The 22,632-nt window shown below is 35.9% G+C and overlaps 1 protein-coding gene across 1 annotated transcript in view; it reads right to left on the reverse strand.

The window, feature by feature from the left end:
* Positions 1-22,632, reverse strand: part of DBX2 (developing brain homeobox 2) — a 35,014-nt gene that overhangs the window by 11,165 nt on the left and 1,217 nt on the right. Inside the window, exon 2 of the mRNA XM_032172197.2 lies at positions 10,496-10,591. Coding sequence (XP_032028088.1) covers positions 10,496-10,591 — 96 coding nt within the window. The remainder of the gene's footprint in view (positions 1-10,495; positions 10,592-22,632) is intronic.

Below are 22,632 nucleotides of genomic sequence, written 5' to 3' on the forward strand. Positions count from 1 at the left end.
CCAGGAAGGCAGCTACTCTGTAACACAGCACCAGGAAGGCAGCTACTATGCATTCTGGTGCTTAATAATTATTTACTGAATAAACAAGTAAATGAATGTCCTAAGTACTAGAATAGAAACATCTGCAAAGTGCACTGGCATCACAAAGGAGGAAATGATGAGTTCAGAGAAAACAGGTCGAGTCAAGTCTAAAAGAACAATACTGTTAAAGAGAGGAAGAACCAAAGCCAATTCAAACAGTTACTAGTATGTCTGAAAGCACAAGGAGTAAAGTCTATCCAAGGAAAAGTAAGCAGTCCTCAAGGCTGGGGAAGGGCATAAAGCAGAGGCTGCAAGAGGGCAACCATATCCAGCCTGCAAATGGGCTTTTTTTGGTCTTGGCATGTTGGTTAAGAATTCTGATTTAGTTGTCCATGTTTAAAAAGCGGGAAGTTTCACATAAAGTCCAGATTTCTGACACCTCTTCAAAGGCAACCACACTGGGCTCAGAGTGAGTAGCAGGTGCCCCTTTTTTAGATGGAACATGTGGCCCCAGTTTGCCACAGCCTTGCTTAGTTTGCTTTTTACCTGCCAGGCCTTTGAAGATATTTGGACCTCTAAAGTGGAATGAAGTCAGACAATAGAGAACTGCAAGGGTTTGGGTAGGTAATGAAGATCAATAGAAGCAGGGCAGGACATAATAATAAACATACACTGAACACCACTGTTAATGCTTACTTTGTGTTAAGCCACTGACATGCATTATTTCATTTAATTCCCACATTGAATCTATGGCATGAATGCTACTATTACTCTCTCCATTTTACAGAAATAAAATGAAACTTAGGAAGGTTAAGTAACTTTGTTCAAGGTCACAAAGCTAGGGTTTCAAACCCAGGAGACAGATACCACAACAAATGTACTAACCCTACACAATACTGGCATGATCCGATTTGTTTTTTAGAAGGAAAATGACAACAAATCTTGTCAATTTGGCTTCTACAATGTGATAGCTTCCTTTTCTATTTGTCTAAAAGATTACAAACATCTCCTGGCTAAGCCCTGGGTTACATCTCATTACAATTCATTCTCACTCTGCAAAACGAACCACTAACTTCTCCCTCTTTCCTTCCAGCTCTGTAACTCTGTATCTCCTTTGAATTGCCATAACCCTGAGATGTCATCAAGCCCAATTGTCTATGAAGGTCTACTTTCATTGATGCCCTTCCATTCATCTTCACATAGGATGTTGGTTATTTCCCCTTTTACATCACTAATTATTTGTCTCATGCCAAGATCATATCTTGAAGTCAGACTTTGACAACTGGATTCACTATTCTTTATCAGAGATTTAAGCAGTTTTATGAAATATTGGTCAATAATAAAAATATTCTGAATATCTCAATATGTGCATCTTTTTTCTAAGTGCGTTTCTTCTCCGAACATTCCTTGGTTTGGATATCAGCCCTTACATGCATGACTTAAGGCAAGTTATTTAGTCTCTTCCAGCTGATTTTATAAGGCTGCTCCCAAGATTCAATGAAATAAGATAACAAAATTTCAGTGCTTAGCTCACATTAAGGATCCCACAAATCTACTTCATTTCCCATTGTTGGATTTTATTTGTTCTTCAAAAGAATCATATGCTACAGATATCCCTCACTATAGATGAAGACATGTTCAGAGCAGTCAAGGTCCAAAGACACACAAAGGACATAGAGCAAAGCTGGCACCAAGACCTTCTGAATTCAAATTAGTGGCTCTTTCCTCTGCATTCTGGCATTCTTAATTTGTAAATGTATCCAATATACAATTATTACAGCAATAAGTATTAAAAATTAGGAGAAAAAATAAATATCCGCTGGTAAAGAAATGCATATGTAAGTTATCCACTTGGTAACATTTTAATGAATCATTAAAGATGAGGACTATGAAGATTAGGCAGCAGCAAAGAAAGTGCTTACACTATGATTTTTTAAAGTATGATATTTAAGATATATATTATGTTCACAACTAAGCAAAAATGCAGAGAAAAAAACTGAAAAGACAAAAATAAACACAAAATTGTGTTATTGCATTGTAGCATTCTGGACAAATAATTCGTCTCCACTGTCCATGTTTTAAGTTTGGTTCTATTTTCTAATGAAAACAGGCAAGCATTGTAGCAGCCCTTTTGGGAATAACCAGTCAGTTACTGAGTTGTTGAGCGATAATCAAAGATGAATCCAATCCATCCTTAAGGTGTTCACAGTCGATAAGCAAAAGTCCAAGAATAATACAGACGGCCACAATACAGTGGGATGAGACCACAGCACAGAAGGCATTAGTGCACCAGATAAGAAGCCGCTGAGTTAGGACGGTCAGCAAAGTAGGTCCTAAGAGAGAGCAGCACCTAGAAGAACAGCAATTCCTCTTGTTGGCAATCGAGGGAAAGGCAGGTAGAGTCGAGGGATTAGCATTTGCAGAGGCATGAAGCCAGGCGAAGACAAGTGTGAAACATGGCAGATCTAAGAATCTCACACAACCTAGTATTTCTGGATTGCAGCGTATGACTGGAAAGAACACAGGAGAAAAGCTGGAAAGACAGATTAGGGCCAAGGGTGTCTGAAACAAGTTTAGGTTATAACTTGTGAAGGGAAGCCTTGCAAGAAGGACGTAAGCAACCTAGCATTTTAGAAAGGCAAATGTCCTCTGAGTTAATAAAACCTTTTATGTCTATATACAGAGTCTAAAACAAATTTATGGTAATAGAAAAAATATGTACCCTTTTTTTTCTAAGTAGAATTTGTATAAGGAAGTCTCAAGATTCTGTTCATTTTGGCTCTTCTTCACCAAGATCTACATGTTAAAATAAAATAGCGAGGAAATAAAACTCATTTAAATGCCTCTAAAACTTTTAATAGCAACCCATAGGTTTTCCTAATAAGTTGTTTTTAAGTAAAGAAAAAGAAGATTCCCATCAAGAAAGTCTACAAATAAATTATTCTCGCCACTGTGATAACATTAACATTTGGGGCATCGTGAGCCCAAACTAGCCCTTGATCTTGAAAGGTGAGACCTGGAGTAAGGGTCAAAGGGTTAACTACTGGGCCTGGTCCTCAAGTTTCAGTGCCCTATAACAAACAAGAACTCAACCAATAGACAAGCAAAAAAATACACCAAAAATAAAGAATATTATATTCTTTCCTTCTTTACTAGTTGTCTGGTTTCTCTGAGCACTGATCTCAATACACAAATCAAGCTTGCTTTCATAAAGTGATGCAACGCGGTTCCTACAAGAAGCATACGACAATGCTGCTATTACTAAACCACCGTTGATGCTCCTTCCCATGGCTCACCCACCAGTCTTTTATGGGTAATCTCTGGATCCAACCACAAACATGTTAATGAACCCATACCATTTTCATACCTTCTAAACATACATATAAGCACCTAAATTTTATGTCTCCAAAACACACATCCAACTATTCATAAATTTATGACAAATGTCTGACTTTTATGGAGACTTCCAGGTAAACAAAAATAAACAAATAATATAAAAAGAAACAGATATGGAGAATAAGGCATGTAGCAGAAATGAGGCTTTAAAAGCTGAAGCCACCAATTCAAGGTGCTACAGGCTCTATCAATTCGAGGATATTATTATTATTATGCAGCTTCCACATATATTGGGCTTATATGTGCTCACATATGTGCCAACTACATGCATTATGTCATGTAATCTTTACAACAATCCCTGGAAGAAGAAATTACCACCCCCCTTGTTTACAGGAAAAAAACTAGGCTCTAGAAAGTTAAGTTGTGCAATTAAAGTCACACATCAAAGCAGACGGAGGCAAATCATTGCCTTTGTCAAATTACATCAAAGATTGTCAAAGGTACAAGTGGGCAGGGAAAGAAGTGGGAAAGTGGGAAGAGTTACATTAAAATAGCAGAATGACCCAGAATAGGCTGGGCGCAGTGGCTCGTGCCTGTAATCCCAGCACTTTGGGAGGCAGAGGTGGGCGGATTGCCTGAGGTCAGGAGTTTGAGACCAGCCTGGCCAACACGGTGAAACCCTGTCTCTACTAAAAATACCAAAATTAGCCAGGTGTGGCAGTGCATGCCCATTATCCCAGCTACTCAGGAGGCTGAGGCAGGAAGAAGTGCTTGAACCTGGGAGGCACAGGTTGTAGTGAGCCAAGGTCGTGCCACTGCACTCCAGGCTAAACGACAGAGCAAGACTCCATCTTAAAAAAAAAAAATAAAAATAAATAAATAAATAAAAATAAAGAATGACCTGGGATAGAAAACTTTTCAAAGTCATGATTCCCTGGATCCTGACATGCTCCCTAATTGCCGTTTCCCCAGCAGCCCTGTGTGAAGGGCCCAGTGAAGGGCGCTACAAATGGAGGTATGCTGTGTGTTCATGATATTGTTAAGGAGGGGAGGTTGGGGGAGACAGAGAAACACAGCATTGGACAATCTAGCGGTCATCATCGCCTCTCCCTATTGCCTCAACTTCCGGAAATCATGACTTAACTCTGAAGACAGGGCAATGGTGTTTGTAGCAGCCAGCAAGCACTACCAAACAAAGACAGACCTTATCCAGTCACTTTCTAAACATCAGACCAAGAGCAAATAGCTGCAGCTCTGGCCTGTCTATCTACACCACTGCAATTCAAAAGCATCTTATACTGTGAACAGCTTGCCAGTAATGTGTGTGATGTTTAGACTCACCAATAACTCATGTTAATCTCTGGATCATTGATCCCATTTGGGGACACTTCCTTTGTTCCATATCCTTTCACCTATTGCTTCAAGAAGCTCTATAAAGGCTTCTGGATCATGCATGTCCAGTGCTACTCTTTGCCCCAGCATAGCTTCCAGCACCTGCCATGGCACTGGCCTTCTCTCTGTTTCTTGTTCTGTTCCAGCCTTTGCTCGCAACCTGGGCTACCCTGAGGTAGGCCAAGGAGTGCTATATAAAGTCGACTTCTAACAAGCCACGTTGTTTAAGGTTTGCTTTCTAAGTTTACAGTTTTTCCATATTAAAAACTAATTCATAACTCAGTATCCCCAGGCTTTGTAAGGAAAATGATAGCGTAAGTCTATGAAGCACCACTGAATCTAAACCTCTCAAGGCTTTTAGTAAAAAATATGATTATTTCAGGATAACTCAAGCCAAGGGCTACCAATAACACTTTCAGAAACAGAATTCTTTCATCCTTTTACATAGATTCAATAGCTTCTCAGAACTGAAAGGGATAAGAGGTCATTTGTTTAATCCAGACCTCTCCAACAGGCTAGCTACAACACCATCAGCCTCTATTAATTATTTCCTCAAAAGTAGCTCATTTCAAACCTTGAGTCTGTGTCTCTCCCTCCTGGAGTCAATTTTCCTCAAATGGGGGATGGTTCTTGCCTGTGGGCTCACCTTTTCCTGCTGCAATATTCCTCATAGTTGTGACTTCCTACCTCCTATCTTTCAGGAGCTTCTCTTTCATGAAGAGCTTCCTTACCCTTCTTATTTTCATGTGTGTGTGTGTGTGTGTGTGTGTGTGTGTGTGTGTGAGAGAGAGAGAGAGAGAGAGAGAGAGAGATGTAATTTTTGCAGATCTGAAGTTTGGAGAGAAAAGACACAGCATTTGCCAAACCTGTGTGATTTACATTGAAAGTCTATCCTTCTGTTTCTATATAATCTTGTATTTGGGGGTGCCACAAGATAATACTTATCAAACAGCTTGATTTGCTAGAAATCATTCCCTTATAACAAGCCAAAAATTAACTTTCCCTAAGCTCCACTCACTGGTCCCAATTCTACAATTTATATCTATTTGCATACAGTAGACCTGAGTTAAAGAAAACTCTCATGTTCTCCCTAGCGTTTCTCTTCTCCAGGACAAAAATACTCAATTTTTTTTTCCAAAATTCCTGACTAGTCATACAGAGTCTTTGCTATTTTAAGTTGCCGTATACCTCTTAACCTGGTTTTTATACGAGAGTTTGTTCAATGTACCTTTTAAAGTGGGCCTCCAGAACTGAACAGGTGCAGGCAGTCTGACCATTTCAGAGTCTAGTAATACTCTGATGTCTCTTGTTCTGGATGGTCTATTTCCAAAAGCACAATCCAACAACCATGTATCATTTTGTAGACACATACTGAGCTGACAGTACAACGCTTTCCTGCTTTGTTCTATTCATTCTCCCCCTCCCCTGTTCTTCACTTGTTTTTGGAAACCAAAAATCAGGACTTCATAAGCAGCCCTGTTAGATTTCATGTTATGCTCAGACTAGGGCTACAGACAAGATCAAAGAATACCACCCCATATTGTTAAGCAGTTACCCTCCCCCACCCATCACCCACCCTTTACTGCTTAAGAACATTTGGGGAGAAAAGGAACTCCATTCCAGGAATATTATTCCAATACTTTCACTGCCTCTCTAGAACTGCTGAATAGAGCCATCAACTTGGAAAATCTATTGTCTTTGAGTCTCTGACTCCTTTAAACATTGTTCTTGGTTGACTGAATGCCATTTATCTATGGAACACCCCTCCCTGTACTTTTGAGAAGTCTACACCTATTCAACTTATTGCACAAACTCGATTATGTTTTAGACAACATAATTAGCCTTCTTTTTATATTAGAAAAAAAATTCTGCATCCCTCGGAAGATCTTACAGTGCTAAGATTAATCCTTATTTAAAAATTGTATGCAGCATTTTGTAGATTTCCACAGATCCTGGTCAGTGTCCTCAGTCCACTGGCCACTCCAGCTGAGAGCAGTAAAAGAGAACACAGAAAGGACAGGTGGCAAGAATACTAATCAGAGCATTCCCCATCTTTGACCAGGAAACTCATAGAACCAACCTACATTCACAGTTAGAAAAATAAAGTCCCTTCCTTTCTGCCTTCAACACAATCTTAAAAATTCAAACTTGGAGAGTGTATTACGTTTTTTTACGTTTTAACAAGAAGATGAAGAGAGCATAATTATCTTAAAATGTAGAATATAAGTTCATCTCCCAAAAGGCAGAGCAGTTTGTCTCAGAAGAATACTTGGCTCAAATCTTTATAACGCTGCTCCAAACTTAAGCTTTGTCTTTTAAGGCATAAAATTCAAAGGTCAAATTCAAGTTGGGTACTCAAAGATGAAACAAAATAATTATCTGATTAATTCAATTAGCTAGTCTACATCATTAAGATTCCTATACTTTAAGTAATGTTTAAAAAGTCATTATTTACATAATTTCCACAACTTTCCATTTCATGTTATTTGAGAAATATGTTATTTTGAAAAGAACCTTGTGGTTGTAATATCAAAGATTTTCCATACACTGCTTTGGGTGAGGGGAGAGCTGTTACCACTGCCTTTTAATTTTTCCCCACTGTTAAGTGTTGTGCTTAAATAGCCTATTAAACTATTTACTATATGTGAGAAGGCCATTGAATGAATGATTGTTACCACATTGCAACAGGAAGTCAGTCGTAAATCTAAGAAGTTAACAAGAAAAACTAAATCAATATTAAATAAACGAATCATGTTAAGAGTCAAAATTATACTTCACTCCCATAGTTAAAAATGTGCTGGTCTGATCCTACTCTTTTGGAAAGAGTGAAGCAATATTGTGAAACAATGACGAGGGCCATTGATTTAATCAGTTATTAAACTTTTTAATATAAACCTAATTTTGGCTGTCTGAGCTGAAACTTAATGCAAGTTTATTTGGACAGTACATTTTCCTTTGCTTGTACAATGTTAAATAATACAAAGACCTGGGCATAAAAATCATTCTTATTATTAAAAAAAGGGGAAAAAAAAGAAAATCTAGTAAATGCCTTAAATTAAAGAAGATTATTGTACAGATGTAAACCTTATTAACTGTACCTTGGTATCCTGGTTATTGATGTAAAATTCTTTATTGACAGCTTAATTCTACCATGTTATTATTTGCTGCTAATACAAATGAACATTATAAATAAGAAAATATGAAATTCATTTTAGAGTTATAACTAACAATATGAGAAACTATCATTTATTAAAATCACTTACGGGATCTCTAAACTGTTTTAAAATGCCAACTTTAGAAATGAAGCCAAACCAAGTGCATCATTTTCTATCCTTGATTAGAGCTGTACTGATTTTCAGCTTCTATATTTATTTTTAAGAAAAAGATAAACACAGGACTTCATAAATCTCCAGGGATAAACACTATAATTTACAAGAGTTATGCAAAAGGCACAAAGTAGAAAGGACTGGGAAGCAGATGGAGAAAAATAAGACCTGCTTAAAGTAATTTTTCAAGCAGCGGAGAAGATAAAGTCATCTAGAAAATGTCTTTAGCATTACTTTTACATGCTCTATTTACTGAACTGGCCCAACCTTTCTTTTCTATCTAGTAAACTGGCCCAAACTTTGATGGCTTGAGACTCTTCAAACGTCCCTATAAAATAAGTACACACACACACACACACACACACACACATGCACGCACATGAATGTCTGTCCACCTATTACATGGAATTTTTTGTCCATTTCCACTTACCTGAACTGCCAGAGAGTTTCTGAAGTAAAAACCCAGTGTCATATCATGATGAAATAACTGAAGCTAAGAATGGGACCTCTTTTGATCTCCACTCCCGAAATCAACACTGAAGACTTAATTCCACAGCGATGCCATCATGATACGGTATCAGATATTTGGGTTTTAGGTCTCTACTCCAGAAGTCTTTTCCTGATACTCTAATATATGGTGATAAATGTCTCCTTAATTTGCACAAGAGTTTTCAATTGTCCTCATAGGAGACCACCTTGAAGGAGCGAGTAAAAGGTTTAGTCATGGTTTCTATTTTTCTGTTTAAATTCAATACATTCTAGTTAAATGGACAATTAATAGGTCACTTCCAAAATAGTAGTGTATCAGTCCCGGTTAATAAACAATCCCCACAGTTGATAATGGGCCCTATGTATTCAGCAAGTCCCTGTATACACTCAGCTCATCCACTAAATCCCTTTTCAGGTAGACAGGGTTATATGGGAAGATGAGCTAGAATGAGTCTATAAAAGTCAGTTTCATTCACTGCTTTATTTTTCAGTCAAGTGCTTTAAATGGTGTCCAGAAATTCACTTGGAATGTGAGACAGGAGAAAAGACTGACACACAGAGCCTTGCTTTATGACCATACAAAAGGGCAACTGACCCTTGCCCAAGCCTTTTCCATGTGAAATGGTTCCTAAAGTTCCTCTGCAGAGTGAAAAATCGTGGTGAGGTCGCGTGTGGATGAGTCGAGTGAAAGTGACGATTGGTCATGGGTCTGTCACCCATTGTGGCCGGGTCCCAGCCATGTAAAGTGCTCTGTGGGAAAGTATCAGCCCCCTAAAGAGATGCTTAGAGCCTGCAGCTCATTAAACGGCCAGCATTTGCTGCCTCACTTGTCAGGAATTATTCTGTCGAGCAACTGCTTTCCTGAACCATTCCCAAAACACATGCACAGAGGCAGCAGGGATCTGAATTCAACCGTGATGGGGTTCGGCACAGGAGCCTGACTCAACTCTTATTTCACTTTTCACCTGACAGAGCTGTTAAGCTGAATAAGTTTTTTCTCTTGGGCAGCTGAAAGAAATGCACCCCTCCACTGGACCTTTTTACCATAAACAAATTCCCTGCCTAGATATTCTCATCTGATCCAGAAATCTCAAGACCAAGGGGAATTTTACTTTTATGCCTGCGTTTTTCCTTTGAGTGTGAGTGTGTGTGCACGCTACGAGATTTTGAAAGTCTGAGATATACCTAATGCTAAATGACGAGTTAATGGATGCAGCAAAACAACATGGCACATGGATACATATGTAACAAACCTGCACATTGTGCACATGTACCCTAAAACCTAAAGTATAATAATAATAAAAAAAAAGTAATGGCAAAACCACAGAAAAAAAAAAAAAAAAAAAGAAAGTCTGTCATTCTCACTCCACCCCCAGACTCTACGAAAATGTTGCTTTTATAATGTTGGGAGAAGAGTTCTCTTGAAAATATTTCCAACAGTTCTGGTTGGTTACCTTCAAGATGCCAAAAAGGAGAGATTTATCTCCTCTCACGATCTTGACAATTTTAAATTATTCTCCATAGACACTTAGTGACTTTCTGTGTTACGTTTTAAGCGGAATGGAAATTTTACACAGCACAATTTTTCGCCTTCCATCCTTTCCTTTTTCCTCTTCTTTAAAGGAATGTTGCTACACATTTCAGAAAAGCCAAACTGGTCCCTCCGAGATCTTTTATATCAAATGGAAAACAAGTTGCTTTTGGTGATGTGTCAGCCCTGGGTTTCAATGCCATTAGAACTGCTCACAATTGCTCAGTGTGCTGAGGTTTGATAAATCTCTGGAAACCTCTTGAATAGGATCGCTGTGACTTTTAGTGGGGAATTAGCTCCTTGCCATTGCATTACCAATTAGTTTTCCAGAGCACATTAAATCCTGCAGCTTTGGTTTACAGAATAACTGAGGCATTGCTGATGAAGGATAAAAACTTACTTGGAAAAGCAGCGGAGGATGCAGGGCGCCGACAGGACCCACCGCAGCACGCTGAGTAGAATGGCGGGACGCTCAGAAGAAAAGGTTTGGAAGGTGCTGCGGAGAAAGCATTGATCTCATTGATTAGCCATTTCTTTAAGACAATATTCAAAACTCCAGTTTCCTAAAAGTCATTGAGTAAATACTTTGCTTAGTTTTAATTTGTATTGAAATTAAAGTTATTATAAAGTAGCCTTTGTCTGTCAAAGAGCATGCCAAATAATCTCATCAAGATTTGAGAGGGGTAGTGAAAAGATGCAAAGAGACTATGAAACACCAAGCTTCTTAGATCATTTTCTGTGTGGTCATCATTATAATAGTAAACATCAAATATTCCTTTATTTAAAATAGCCTAGAGCAACACTGTCCAGGAAAACTATCTGTGATGATTGGAAATGTCTATGTCTGTATTGTTCAAAATGGTATCTGCTACCCACATACAGCTACTGTACATGTAAAATGTAGCTAGTATAATGAATAACTGAATATTTACTCTAAATTCACTTATATTTAAATAGACTCATACGACTAGGGGTTATATTAAATAGCACAGCTCTAGATATCCTACTTACCAAGAAATGATTTAAATGTTATGTGCTTATATTTAATTTTTAAAGTTTATATCTCTTTGCATATTTTCAGATGGTTCTTTGAAATATATAGTTAGTTGGATTCCAAAGTTGGTAACAGTAGATTTACTGAGCAATTCCATAATGAAAAGTGGTGTTTCTGATCACATTTACATGACTTAAAGTATTTGAGAATAATCCCATTTTATCTCAAGAGTAATCTAGTCACCCTGAAGATGTATGTGTTTCTAGTATAGTGAGTTGCCGTGTAATTCTGCTCTGCATAGTTTCATTAAAATAATCTATTCATAAAATTTTCAGGAGAAATGTATGAACTATTTATTATTACTCCTGTGCAAAAGTATGAAAAAGAGACCTATTTTGGAGGCCAAAAACTTCTATACAATTTTTTTGAAGTCTCATTAGTATAAGTTGTTCTATTATTTTGACTACAAAACCATCATAGAAATGATGAATCATCCCCTTTGAATTTAACATTTTAAGTTAAACTCTGTTCCTCAGTAGATGAGAACAGCTATAAAGGATAAAACGTGAATAATAACTCTCCATTATTGAGCACTTACTGTATGCCATGCTTTGGTTAAGTGCCTTAGACACACCATGTCCTTTCATAGAATGGGTTTAATACAATATAACTGTAGGTGGAGATTGCCTAAAGCGGCACTTGCCCATACCATGACACATTCAACAGAGTGCCTAGCAACATTCTAAACAGTCAAAAAAATTTTTAGTAATTGAACAAATGGTCTTCCAAACTAACAAACAGAAAACTTCCCTGGTCTTAGGGAAAGAATGAGGATCAAGAATTAATCCTTCCCCTGCTTCCTGACCCATCCTAAAACATGGTGTCTCTCATAACTGATGACCTTGAAATCTAAAACACGACTTGAAAATAAATATTTTTATTGTTCTTCTTTCATATTTAAGGGACAACTTCTTTCCTTTTCTTATTCACATTCAGTGAATATTGTTTCCATATGACTACATACCTTTTTGAAGAACACAGTAATTTCAGACTTGTATTTTAACGAACTGATGAGTTGTTTATGTTTATTTTCACAATTTCTTTGAAGGATGTATCAAAATAAGTATAGTTTCCAGTAAGAATTTTTATAGCATTTCAGGGTCCTGGGTGCTTTAAAATTGCAAATTAATCATAAATGCAGTTTTCTTCCTAGCACACAATGGGAAGTTGTTAACATTAATGCTTTTAGGTTTTTTTTAATACTTGGGTTTTTAAAGAATCAAGTGTTTCTTTTAATGCTGTTTGGAAAATATGGCCGCTAAGCAAAGGCATAAAAAGGAAACCAATTTTGATGTTCAAAAAGTTTTATAAATTTTTTTGAAGTTTCATTGTTATCATAAGTTGTTCTGACATTGACTACAAAACCGTCATAGAAATTATAAATCATTTCATTTGAATTTTACATCTTAAATTATGTTACAAGAGTATGGCATTATTTATGCAGATTTACATTTTCATTATTGCTATGGATATATGAAGTACTTCAGAAAGAAGAAATATAAAAGTTGCCTAATTATGTTTATTTTCAAGCATTTCTGTTAGCTAACTTATTTCCCCTCCAAGATAAACATTCTATAAATAATAAAATGATGGCTCTTGTGCTGTTTTGTTTTGGACTTTTGTTGTTATTGTTGTTGTTTTTTGAGATAAAAGAAGAAAAAGACTCAGCAATGTTGCATTTACTGACATAAAATTAAACACTTACCATGTTAACTGGAAACAGAAAACAAAAAAAAGGTTTTGTTTTTGCTTTTTGCTTAATTAAGGCATAGAAAATGTGACCATACTACCGATACCATTAATATAAGGATGCAATATGTATGCAATATGTGTGTGTATATATTGCATACATACTGCATCCTTATATATACATATATATACATATATATACATATATACATATATATACATATATACATATATATACACATATATATACATATATACATATATATACACATATATATACATATATACATATATATATATAAAACAAATTTTTCTATTCTAACCAAAATGTTTCTCATCCCAACCCTAGGGCCCTAAAAGTGGGAAAATAAAATATTTTAAAAATTGATGGTTTACTTAAAATAAATGATCAATTAAATTCTTAGTGATAAATGTGGTTTACAGTTATCTGATCTTAATGCTGAATTTAACCAGAAAAACCATTTTAATTGAAGTCTATTATATCGCTCTACATTACCCTATCTTAATATAAAAAAGCTGTAATCAAAATGACAGTATCAGAATCTGTAATTGCAAAAAAAGAAATCATAATCTACAGTAACAATTCTAGTTTTGACTAAAGAACTGGACTTCTTCACATTTCGTGATGTGACCAGGCTTGAAGTTCTATTGTGTACAATTTTTCACCATTTTAAATCACCTTTTTGACACACATATTTACACACGAGTTTAAGTCAATTCCTGATTGCTATACATAAATACATCTTGTTTAAGCTGGTTTATGTGAAAATCACTGTAAAATTCCAATTAAGTGCTTTTTTTTTACATGTTCCTATTTTGACCTAAGTCAAATGCTAATCCAGTGAGCATGTGATTGCAGGAGCATTGAATGGCCTTAAGATATCACCATTTAAAACAATGCACTGCATTGAAGGTATATATATATATATATAGAAAGTTCAAACATTTACTAAGGCAACACTGGGGAAAAAAAAAAAACTCTAGGAAAAAAGCAGGTATTATAACAAATAATAATAATATTATAATAATAAAGAAATTAAAACTTTAATCATTAATGAATAATTAATTAAAATAATTAACTAAATAATAATTAATAAATTAAAATAAAAAATTATAAATAAAATAATAATAAAGAATGACAGGGAAGTAAATAATTCCAAAAGGATGGCTTTAATGACCTCCTTCACATGCCAGGTACATGGCCACTGAGAAGTTAAAAATCTAAACTTCTGACTTGCAAATAATACACAATTGAAGACAGTCTAGGGTGGAGTGGACCCAAAACAAGACTCCAAAGAGCAGCAAACATCTATCTTGAATAGTTAGAACAAAAAAATATCAATTAGCTAATGAAGTTTGATTTATTTTAATACTTAGTCCATCTGAAAGTAATTCATTTATGTGATCTAATTGCAAACCTTGCCTTCAATCACCACACATAGCAAGTTAGGTAAATTCATCCTTTACTTTTCTGTTTATCAGAAAACGAGAAGCCCGCATTTTTTACCTCAAAAGTGTTTTAAAGACAGAAAAACAAAGGGTCTTAATGTTTTGGTACAGCTCATGAGAAGATAAATCAAGTGCAGTGTCTACTTGTTTGCTTCAATCCTTTCAATTTAGGGCAAATAATATGTACTGCCTATCTGTCAAGTGCTGAGCACTGCACTGTGTGCCGGGACTACAAAGATTGAAAAAGGAGTTTGCTTCCTGGAATAATTTATATTTTTTAATATCCTTTAACTTACAGATTTGAGTCTGCTGGTTAATGAAATGAAATGTAAATTTCTCAGTTACTCCAAATTCAATTTTGTTCAGTGAAACATGACACACTCCCCAAGGAGATGCAATCTAACAAAATTCATACTGTGCACATCCATAGTTAGTGGTTCTCAACCCTGAATACACATTAGAATTGTCTGGGCTGCTTCTCAAAGATGCAGATGCCTAGCCCCCACACCAATTGTTTTAAATCAGTCTGGCTAGGACTGGACACCCGCATAGCATTTTTTCACTTTGTAGGTGATTATAATATAGAGCAAGGATGAGACCGTGAAAAGAACATAAAACAACACCTGACACATCATAGACATTCAATAAATGTTAGCCTCTCCTCCTGCCATTAGTATATAATCTGAGATCAAGACTAAAACAGCACATAAAAAAGTAGTATTGTGCAGACTTCTACTGAAATACAGAATAAAAAGAAAAGGATATTTTAAGAAAGGCTTGTTCAAAGAAGGCTTTAAGCAGAAGAAACATCTTAATCAGGGCCTTGATTTGGAAAGTACTTGGAAGGGCAAAAGAAGAGAATGAAACCATTCCAAGAAGAAAAGGTTGCAGGGACATAGGAAAAGAGGCAAAGATGGTGTTAACACATGGGGCAGGTGAAGGAGACCAGCCTGACTACTGGGACAAGGCCCAAGGGGTGAACATTAAGCAATGTGGCTAGAAGAGTTAAATGCAGTTGATGGAATGAAGGCCTTAAAGGCCAAACTAGGTAATTTCATTTAATCTGTAGTCAAATTGGATAATTTAGGTTTTCCTGAGTAGCTTGGCGACATGATGAAAACTACATTTGAGAAAAGTTCACCTGGCAGTGGTGGATGGGATGCAGTGGAATAAAGAAGGGCCAAAGGGAAAGCTGCTCTGCAGTAACAACATGCTGTAGCAACAGGTGATGACAAGCATTTGTGCGAACATTTCCAGCAACATCTAATCTATCCTCACAACACCAACAAGTTGACAGGGTCTGGCTTCCCTCCAGCTGTGGGACGCTAGTTAACCATGACCAACACAGGTGCCCAGGGTCATCACCTCTGCTGCCTTACCCTTCAGGGAGTCTCAATTAGACCACTCTGAAAAAATGATCTAAACTTGAGGAGATTTCTTGCTCTTTTTATTATAAAGTCTATGTCACAGAAGAGAATACTATAAGCCTTTGTGAAGGTTCCCTGAGCTCCCGGCTATACCACTCTGTGTGATTAACACCTGCACTGATCTACTCCAGCAGAAGACAGACCTAGCAGGAAGTGTATCTGATATTGGTTATCTTGATTTCATCCTGGGACAGATTTTAAATGATCACAAACTATTTGGTACTCCTCCCATTGAAAGGTGGGGTCTATTTCTTCTTCCCTCGAATTTGGAATGGCCTTGGTGACTTGCTTAACCAAGAGATATGGCAGATATGACATTCTGAAACCTCTGCAACTAAGTCTTGTTGAAGTTCCAGAATGTCGCTTCCAAGACTAAGTCATAAGAAACTGCAAAGCTTCATATGACCTAGTATTGGAAGTACCAGAATGTCCAAAGTTCCAAAGCCAGATGGGTTTTTGGAATGTGTGCTCTTGGTGTTCTCCCTTTCAGAATCCAGCCACTCTGCTATAAAAAGGCCAAGAAACTTGGAGAGCCCAAGTGTGAATGCTGCAATAAACAGCTCCAGTTGAGCAACCAGTCAACAGATGGGATCAGTGCCAGCCGTGCGAGTAGCCATCTTGGACATCCAGCCCAGTCAAACCTTCCCATGACTTTAGTCCCAGTTGACATCTAACATCACTCAAGATTCTAAGTGGGAACCACCCACTGAGCCCAGTCAACCCACAAAACTGTAAGAGAAAATAATAAATTTTTCTTCAAGCCACTGAGTTTTGGGATGGTTTCTTATACAACAACGCCCCTTTTACCAATATTTTGCTTATGGTGAAATGGTGGGAAGGAGTCCTGCACATCTTTTCCTGTATCTTACCAGTGGGCTTTTGAGGTATGTGCTTTAAAGTCAAATGCTGACTCTACCACTGTTCACATTTTGAAATGAGGAAAGAGAGGCTCTGTGAGGTTATATGAATTCCTTATGGTTACAGAATCAGTAATCTGAAGACCTTGAATCTAGACTTTTAAATACAGGAATGCTCAGAGAGCTATAGGTAGTTTTAAATTTAACCAATTTGCCATTTACACATTGGAGCAAGCACTGGCATACTTATAAAAAGCAAGATAGTAAATACTTTTACGGTTTGTGAGCTACACAGTCTCCATTATGACTATTCAATAGAAAAGCAGCTATAGAAAATATGTAAATAAATAGGTGTTATTCTGTTCTAGCTTTAAACAATCAGATGGTCTTTTTTGTTTCAGACCCAATATAACCACAAAACTTGTTCAATACACCTAAACTCAATCCAGCCCTAGGTTATCTATTAAAAACTTGCCAGCAGTCACGGTTTTTATTCCTTTTCTAATGTACATAAATTTTCTCAAAGAATGACTTATTAACTCCTTCACATATTTTAATTTTAAAAATAATAGAGACTTAAAGTTTTAAACAAGAAATTTTGAGCCTTTTCAAGAGGCTTTGTGGAAATCTATATATTGTATATTCTATTTCTGATGGTCGCTTAGAGTTAACAAAAAATTAAGGTTGTTATAGCATGGTCCCTGAACATGTGAAAGAAAAGTGAAAAACCTAGTCATCTGTGGAACATTTATAAACAAGAAGGCATTAAAATAGTCAGCAATTTTTACAAAAAGACTCAAGCTTTTTTTTTGTTTTCCTTTCCTTTTCCTGAATGCTTTGGTTCTAAAAGTCTAAAAACTCCTATAGGCTTTTTGATCTTTGGCTTCAGAGAGAATTTCAGTACCTTAAGTTGACTGTTCACATACCTCACAAAAGTGTGCCCCCGAAATATTCTCAACTAATAGCTGGTTGACAAAATGAATAATCCTATTAAAAATGAAATCAGCTATGGTAACTTTATATAGAGTGATGAATCACTCAGCATTGCCAACTTAAGTATTGACTGGAGGCTAAAAAGAATGAAAGAGAGAGATTTCATTAAAAGTGGAAACATTACTGAAAGTAAAATAAAACATTTTGGAATAAAATATACAAGGGCCTGGTAAGTATGTTATATGTTAAGGCAAAAATCCAATTTCTTACCAAGAGAGTATAAAATAGAAACATGATCTAATGAAGCCTAAAATGAGGATTCTAACAAGCATTCCTAGATAAAAATCATATTGTTTCATTTTACAACTTTCCTTTTTATTCCTGACAAACTCCAGGTGTATTTAAACGAAAACTCAGTTATTTAAACTGACTTAAAAGTTGTGTCCTTTCATTGTATATATAAAGAAAAACTACTGTAATTAAGAAAAACTTTACTTAGAGCTTCTTCTAACCGAAAATTAAGTAGACAAACACTGTATTAAGGGTTGCAAAGCAAGACCCTCAAAAGATCTTTGTATTTAATGCCCACCCTAACATAAGAACACATTTGTTTAAGTGTTTTAAATAATATTTCATTTTTGTATAAACTTTCATAGCAAAGAATCTCAAAGGATTTTATGAACACAATGATTAAACAGAAATTATGCATGGATGTTGTGTCCTTCACTTTTAAGTTGCTACCATTTCTCTCATTGTTCAGCAGCAAATCTAACTGTAAAATATCTTCTTACAGCAAAAAGACATCTGGTGGTCACTAAGAACAGGAAGGAGGTGGCACACCCAAAGAGGACTACCATGGAGTCTAAGCACAGCTTAGGTTCCAATATCTGAACCACATCTATGGCAAACAAATATAAATAAAATCACCCTTGGCAATCCCTTTGTTTTTTTCTATTTGTTTGTTTGTTTGTTTTTTTTAGGCAGAGTCTCGCTCTGTTGCCCAGGCTGGAGTGCAGTGGTGCAATCACAGCAATCCCTTTAAATTGCCCAAAACATATGGCATCCTTTTGACTTTATGTAGCATAACCCTGAACACTCTAAATTCTACGTTTAATTCTACATAAGTCCATACATAAATTTATGGGCATTCAAACCATCGTACCTCTTAAAATAACCCTCAAATCCCTAAAGGAATGGAGCTAAGTAAGTGGAAAGTTCTAAAACCTTCTTATTTGCCTGCTCCATGTACTCCTGTTTTATTATTAAACCTCAAGAGTTTTAGTACATATTACCAGATTGAAATTTGCTTGTTGTTAGAGCAAAGAAGAGAAGCGTGTGTTGTGGCAAAGGAGAGATAGAGATATTGGTTCTAATAGTCTCTTTTATTTTATCCACTGCAAGAACTTCTCCTTGAACCTGAAGGTATTTATTAACTTAGGGACCATACAGCTGATTACTCATGAACTAGATAAAAGTTATTAATATGTTAGTTTTAAATAAAAAGGTATGTTGAGCAGATTACAGAAAAATATACAGATACAGAAAGAATATGGTTCTGGTATTCTCAAAAAATTCCACCAAAGGATGACTGGAGTGATGGCCTCAGCAAAGAACCACTAGCATAGGTCCCATCACTATCCCATTCGGAATCCCCTGTTGTCATCCTGGTTCTGAATCAGCATCATCAACACTCAAAATTCTCTGATTTTAATTTGCCAAAACGAATCTAAACCATAGTGTTAGCAACAGAAAGCTCAAACTCGGGCTTAAAATAAGATCACAAAGTCTTTACTTAGACTGGAATCCCCACCTTGAGCACAAATCCCTTTTCTCCCTTGCCTAGATGCCTAAAATGTAAAAGAGCCATTTTATTTCATACTTTCAGTGTATCTCAGTGGAGGAAAAAACTACCGTTTGCAGCACCAGACATAAGTGTGAATAGTTTCAGACAGTCAACAATTAATGGGTAAACAGTACTTGGGATTGGGAGACCGACAAGAAAACTAGAGTGCACATTAAGTATTGACGGTCAGAAACAATCCTAACCGGATGCCAGAAAAAAAAAATACTAATGCTCTTTTATTTCTTTACTACACAGAATGGCTTACTTGGCAAAACTACTTTTTAAAAAAGCAGTTCAATTCACTTATCCAGAATAAACATTTGCTTTCCAATCCTTTCATATGCAGCACAAGAATAGATTTAATAAATAAAGGAAATTAGATTCAGGAAATTATTTTTATGTCAAACATTTTCTAAAATGCTTAAAATAACAAATGTTATTAATAAGCATGACTATTTATTCCACTTATTTTGAAGAGAACTGATGGCATAACCACCAATTGGAAAACTGATGTCATTCTGTAGCCAGGAGAATTTAAATCTTTCAGCATTTTACATTTTGAGGCCCTCTTTTATATACAAAGACGTGCATATTTTAGTTGGGCATAATATTTTCCAAATATTGTCAGAAATAATGGCATCGGGAAACTTCTGAGGAAGGATGTCTGATAATCAGAGTTTACTCAAAAAACCTCCTGGTTTCCACTAATAAATTATTAATAGATCCATGACATTTTTTCTTTTTTCAGATATAAGCCCTGTAGGAGAACCTATTCACTACCCAATATTGCCCTAAATTTGCCCCTCCCTAGCCCTGAGCCCTTTGATTTTTAAAGTTTTAAAACTATTCTATATAAACAACTTGACAACATATAGCTATGGAGTGTGGCTTTTCTTGCTGTAAATACTCAAACTTAACAATTTTCAGGGATGAAGCACTGACAACTCTACTTTCATCCATGACCTGTAAATCTGTGTTACGGTGTTTACCTGTCTCCACCTTTCAAATATATTTCATAACAAGAGGAAAGGGAGAGCTAATTTCTTCCATTATGGGCTGAGGTACAAAATCACAATCTGATTTATTATTGTGATACTATGTAATTGGTGATCCAATTGGCCCTCATTATTTTCTTCTCGTCAGTGAAAGACTAACCTAAGGTATGAGTCTGAAGATTTGGGGCATTTTTTTCTCTTTCACAAGTTCGTAGATGATTAAAGTGATCCTTGGGACAAAAACAAAATGAGCAAATGAAATAGTCATTGAGAAAAACAACTGGAATCCCCATAGCCACCTCATTAGCTTATTAGGAGGATTAAAGGAGCTATTTTGAAAATGGCTGCTAACCTATAAAGCAGTACAGAACATGGAATGTAAGCTCTACAAGGGCCGAGACAGTCATCTGTTTTGTTAACTGATTATGCCAATGGCCTAGAACAGAGCCTGATACATGGGAGACACTCAGTAAGCATGTGCTGAATGAATGAAATATATGGGATATTTAATAGTAGGTAACAAAAAATAACGAAAAATAATGAAACAAAAATGCATGCAGAAGCATAAATCCCGCAGTTAAACGGTGCTATATTTCACCAATGAACTTAAAAATAACTCTGGGGCTTTCTCATTCAAATTTATATGTGCTGCACTCAACAAATTAAGGCTGGGAAAAAAGTGAGTAGTCAACATGCAGAAATCACTAAAATTAGATTTTGTGGTCCACTCCCAAGTTAGTGTCTAAAGGATCAGAACTGGTTGTTCCATAACATTTCAGAAAAATACGGTATTATCTTCCCGAAAACAAAGCTTCTCCAACTCTTATGCTCTCCCCAGAACACCAAATCATTATCTCATCCTCACCTAATTTTCACCTGATAGAAAAAATTGTTGGCACTCCATTATAATTTCATAATTGTACACTGCATAAAATAATTACCACATTTGGTAAGGCAAGAATCTGTAATTTAAATAAAAACGGGGCAATGTTCAGAAAACTACATTCTTTATCCGATTATAAAAATAAATCAATATAAATTCTGGTTTTAAGCAGCATATTTGTGGGGTCAAATTCATGAGATTTTAGTTTTCTTCTTTAGATATTTTTCTAGTTTCAGAAACTGTTTTCTTTACAAGAATAATTTTTTAAAAAACAAAGGTTGTTTGTTCAAATGAAAATTAATCTAGAACATCATATCTTCAATGTGTTGAATAAAATATTTGGAAAAATACATGCTTAAACTGTATTAGAATACTTCAAAAGGGAATATAAATTCTTTTAACCCTCGTAATTATTCCAAAAACAATGTCTGCAATTGGACACTTTAATAAGTGTACAAGAATGAATATATTCTTGAAAATAAAAAGAATGTAGTTAGGAAAACTTTTAACCTTTAGTTGCAATATTTTGAAATAAATATAGTAAATTATTTTTGAGGGTTATTGAAATAACTGCACTTGATTTTCATTTATTTTATTTAAATGTAATCTGTGAAATCTGCAAAGGTTAAAATTAAATACCTTTTCATGGCGGAGACAATTATGATTACAAACAGCTTAGGAATCCTTGAAAAATAACTTCTATCAACACAATGCCAAGCCACCAAAAGTTATGCAAATCAACAAATTTTCTGGAAAATGTTATTTTTATGAAATATAATTTATTAACTCTCTTCCAAGTGAACCTGCTTTATGCCTAATTTTTCTAATACTTCAAAAAGAACAGAGAGGCCCAAATTTCTATAAACTTTGCCTTAACTGTTTGTTCCTCTTTCAGGGTGTAAAAAAGGCTCCCTAGCATTTAGGTTTTACACTAGGTGAATGAGACCGGTGTTCATATAGTTATATTTGTTCCATTCTGTTAATAACCATTTCAAAGTGAAAGACCAGGACAGGTTCTAAACATGTTAAATTCTATAAAGCCATTAGCAATAAATTTGATCCAGCAGTTTGCTGGGACAATGGAAACTGCTGAAAAAGCGTCTATTAGTCATTCTGGACAAACCCACCGGGATTAAAAGAATGAGTTAAGATCGTTTAAGGACGCAGCCAAAAAAATATCCAATTGGGTCTCAGTTTCTGAGTCTCTAAGAGGCTTTTCCCTTTTATCACTGACAATTTCAGGGAGCCCTACATACGCTTTAGCTAATGTTTGACTAAATTGTCGGCATCCTTCTTCCCAGTCCCACTAGTTAGGTTTTATACGGTGATTAAAATAAACCCAAACTGCCCTTCTTTCGGTAAATTCTTATTTATTGGTGAACTTCC

This window comes from Hylobates moloch, unplaced genomic scaffold (assembly GCF_009828535.3).
Source record: "Hylobates moloch isolate HMO894 unplaced genomic scaffold, HMol_V3 SCAFFOLD_13, whole genome shotgun sequence".
NCBI lineage: Eukaryota > Metazoa > Chordata > Mammalia > Primates > Hylobatidae > Hylobates > Hylobates moloch.